The sequence below is a fragment of the Garra rufa genome, chromosome 14 (genome assembly GCF_049309525.1).
Source record: "Garra rufa chromosome 14, GarRuf1.0, whole genome shotgun sequence".
Lineage (NCBI taxonomy): Eukaryota > Metazoa > Chordata > Actinopteri > Cypriniformes > Cyprinidae > Garra > Garra rufa.
In genome coordinates this window covers 33,560,806-33,564,971 of record NC_133374.1, presented here as the reverse complement: position 1 = coordinate 33,564,971, position 4,166 = coordinate 33,560,806, and the positions used below count along the sequence as shown (strand labels likewise).

Sequence of the window (4,166 nt, the reverse complement as noted above, 5' to 3'; positions counted from 1 at the left end):
CACGGCCGGACAGGCAGTTCAAGTGGCCATGGCGGTTCAGGTGGCCACGGCCGGACAGGCAGTTCAGGTGGCCAAGGCTGGGCAGTCCCCGTGGCCCTGGCCTCAGTCCTCGGCCAGACCACGTGGACTCGGGGTATGTAGCCCCCCCCAAAATTTTCTTGGGGAGATTCAGCAGTTCATAGGGGGGATACTCTGGACGGCTGGACGGAACCGGCTGAGACTCTGGACGGCAGGACGAGACCGGCTGAGACTCTGGACGGCAGGACGAGACCAGATGAGACTCTGGACGGCAGGACGAGACCAGCGTAGGCTCTGGACGGCTGGACGGGACCAGCGAAGGCTCTGGACGGCTGGACGGGACCAGCGAGGGCTCTGGACGACTGGACGGGACCAGCGAAGGCTCTGGACGGCTGGACGGGACCAGCGAAGGCTCTGGACGGCTGGACGGGACCAGCGAAGGCTCTGGGACGGCTGGACGGGACCAGCGAAGGATCTGGACGGCACTCTGGAGGAGCGGGCTCTGGACGGCGCTCTTGAGGAGCGGGCTCTGGACGGCAGGACGAGACCAGCGTAGGCTCTGGACGGCTGGACGGGACCAGCGAAGGCTCTGGACGGCTGGACGGGACCAGCGAAGGCTCTGGACGGCTGGACGGGACCAGCGAAGGCTCTGGACGGCGCTCTGGAGGAGCGGGCTCTGGACGGCGCTCTTGAGGAGCGGGCTCTGGACGGCGCTCTTGAGGAGCGGGCTCTGGACGGCGCTCTTGAGGAGCGGGCTCTGGACGGCGCTCTTGAGGAGCGGGCTCTGGACGGCGCTCTTGAGGAGCGGGCTCTGGACGGCGCTCTTGAGGCGCGGGCTCTGGACGGCGCTCTTGAGGAGCGGGCTCTGGACGGCGCTCTTGAGGCGCGGGCTCTGGACGGCTGGACGACCCCAGCGGAGATTCAAGAAGGCTGGGCGTCTCCAGCGGAGACACAGAATGAGTATGCTCTGGGCGAGCGGTCACTGGCGGGCGCTCTGGCGGCGCGGTCACTGGGAGGCGCTCTGGCGGCGCGGTCACTGGAGGGCGCGGTCACTGGAGGGCGCTCTGGCGGCGCGGTCACTCGAGGGCGCTCTGGCGGCGCGGTCACTCGAGGGCGCTCTGGCGGCGCGGTCACTCGAGGGCGCTCTGGGGGCGCGGTCACTCGAGGGCGCTCAGGCGGCGCGGTCACTCGAGGGCGCTCAGGCGGCGCGGTCACTGGAGGGTCAGGAAGGCTGGGCGGAGCCAGCGGGGATTCTGGACAACTGGATGAGACTGGCGGAGATTCAGGTGCGGTGGTCAGCGGTGTTAGGCTGAGGAAGCCTAAGGAGCTCTGGAGGATTGCCGGATGTTTAAGGCGAGGCAGGCGGTCTGAACTGTTGGACCGGTATGTAGAGGCACTTGGCGTTGGGTGAGCCGGTGCGCGGTATTGTGTTTCTGAGGGGGTTGGACTTCGGATCGGGCCGTCATTCTCAATTTGCTCTACTTCGAAACTGGAGCCATTTAAATAGAGAATAATATTAACTAACTCGACAAACGGGAAATCATGGACAGAGAGATCACAACGAATTGTATCTGGCGTCGGGCCAGCTCACCCGATGATAAAGCTCAAGAAAATCCTCCACATACCGCTCCAACTCCCGACCGCTCTGCCTCAAGCTCCATAGGCGTTCCTCAGCACTGCAGTTTGGGTCGGTCATTCTGTTATAGCGAGCCGTGCTGGTTTGACGAGACAGGAGACGAAGTTCAAATAACAATAATCCTTTTAATAAGAATCTTCAGGAAGACCAAACAAGAACATTCCCACACGTATACTACATTAATGACCGACAAAGATCAAACTCAAAAGACAGACTTATAAAGGCAAACTAATCAGGAAAACACAGGTGATACGGATAACGAGCAAACAAGGACTAATCACAGGACTAAACCAAATAATCACAAACAGACGGGGGAAGACAGAGGGAGAAACCAAATGACCAACAGTGCAAAACAAAGACAAACAACCAGAAACATGAGGATTTTCGTGACACATATACATTTTGACAGCCCTACTTAAATTTCATTATGCAGTTGACTCATGCAGTAAGAAAATATCAGTCAAAATCATGTATGCATATTTACAGAACAGATAGTTCTGGCTCTAAAATCTGACTGAATGAGTGACAATAAGCCTCTCGAAGCTCAACTCTAACCACTCCTTCTAACATAACTACAATCCTGTTTACACAGCATTTTTAAGGCACTGTGTGCTGCTTTTTGTGCACTTGATCCCTACTTACAGTATGTACATGAGACATATGAGATAAAACAGCCGCTTTGATGAGAAAGCTTTTGTTGAAAAGATAAATGGTACCGTAAATGCTGTCCATGTTTTATTGTGGTTAAATATCTAAAAAAACATGAAAGGAAAATAGAACTAAAAAAGGAAGTGTCCAGGCTCAGGATGTGCACCAGAGCTCTTCTCAGGAAGCAAACAAGGCCTGTGTTAGTATTACAGGCCTAAATATAGCTTCATTCTATCTGCTTAACACCACCCCAAGATCACTTTGCCTTTGTCTCTGTCTCTTTCCTATCAGTATATGTGTGCAGGGCTTAACAAAACATTATTATTATTATTATTTTTAACTTTCCCTGATAAAATTTTCACTGACTATGTATATGTATATACACACATTTTATCTTTATAAAGTTGGGCGTTGGTAAAATATATTTTTTAAGAGAAAAATATTTTTATGGTCACAACGCCGCCTTTGATCAAAACAACAATAAAAATTAATATTGTGAAATTGTTTTACAATTAAAAATAAATGTTTTCCATTTTAATACATTTTAAAATTTATTGTCGGGAAGACTCAGCTGAATGTTCAGCAGCCATTTCGCCGGTCTTCAGTGTCACATGATCCTTCAGAAGTATTGCAATCAATATGCTGATCTGGTGTTTAAGAAAAAATATTATTATCTATGTTAAAAACAGCTGTGTTGCTAATTATTTTTGTGAAAACCATCATAGAACACAAAAATCATACTGACCTCAATCTTTTGAAAGGTAATAATGTACAGATGGTTCAGATATACTGTGAATCCTTAACATTTATATTTTCATTTTTTTTAATTAATGTAATCACTTTAAATTTACTTTAAATTATAAAATGATGGCAAACAACTCATAATACTACTGATTTGAAATTATGAACATATTCTTACTGAAGCATCCTTATCATTGAGCGCTGAAGTGTGTGGGAGAACAAGAGCTTCATTCAACCTAATGGACATTTTCCAGCAAGAATCTGTACTCATTTATGTTTCATCTGTCCATTAAAAGCTTTCAGGATGTCTGTACCTCATCATTGACGGTAACATAGATTGCCTCATTCGCAGCACTACCGAACACACAGGCTTGACGAACAAGCCGCAGTTCCTCAGGGGGCAGGAGAGCAAACACCGGCCACTTTCCCACGTCCAGCATACTACCCTGTTATATAACACATATAGTCACATTAAGAAAGCATTAGCAGCATCTAAAAAAAAATAGTTAGCATTTTTAGGCACCACTCTCTCTATATATACATACATATATTATTCTTTAATATGCAATGAAGTTTAATATAATTTTTATGTAAAACTAATTTAAACTTAACTAGCATTAAGTGCCATTTACTTCTGTGTTCATATATCAATGTACTACCATGGTGTTCTTGAAAATAAGTACCACGGTATCACAAAAGTACCATGACATTTGAATATGAATTAAATATTCCCATTTAAACTTAAATTACAAAGCAACATTGTTAATATTAGCTGAATTACTTTAGCTGCCAGACACTTGTTAGTTTAACTGACGTAAATAAAAGAAATCCTTACAAAATAAATAAATTAATGAGAATAATAATGCGACCGTCTATAATAATAGTTGTTATTAAACATCTAGTGAGGTTTATAAAGTATAAATGAATGTTTATGTAAATAGACGGGCGTGTTGTTACTCAGCTGTTAGTAGGCTAACAAGCTAACTATCACTTACTTTCATAACATCTCCTGTGATTATCGAAATAAAAACAGTCCAAAAGTCTGCATAAGCCTCAAAATAAGATGTTAAATTACACAGTGTACCTCTGAGTAGGAGCTGTTATAACATATCTAGAGCTGCCT

At 46.6% G+C, this 4,166-nt stretch overlaps 1 protein-coding gene across 1 annotated transcript in view; it reads right to left on the bottom strand.

Annotated features, from left to right (window-relative positions):
• rcbtb2 (regulator of chromosome condensation (RCC1) and BTB (POZ) domain containing protein 2) overlaps positions 1-4,166 on the bottom strand; it is a 23,810-nt gene extending 19,644 nt beyond the window's left edge. The window contains exons 1-2 of the mRNA XM_073817375.1: positions 4,039-4,166; positions 3,358-3,489 (exon numbers count right to left, since the gene is read on the bottom strand). Coding sequence (XP_073673476.1) covers positions 3,358-3,489; positions 4,039-4,044 — 138 coding nt within the window. The 5' untranslated portion in view covers positions 4,045-4,166. The remainder of the gene's footprint in view (positions 1-3,357; positions 3,490-4,038) is intronic.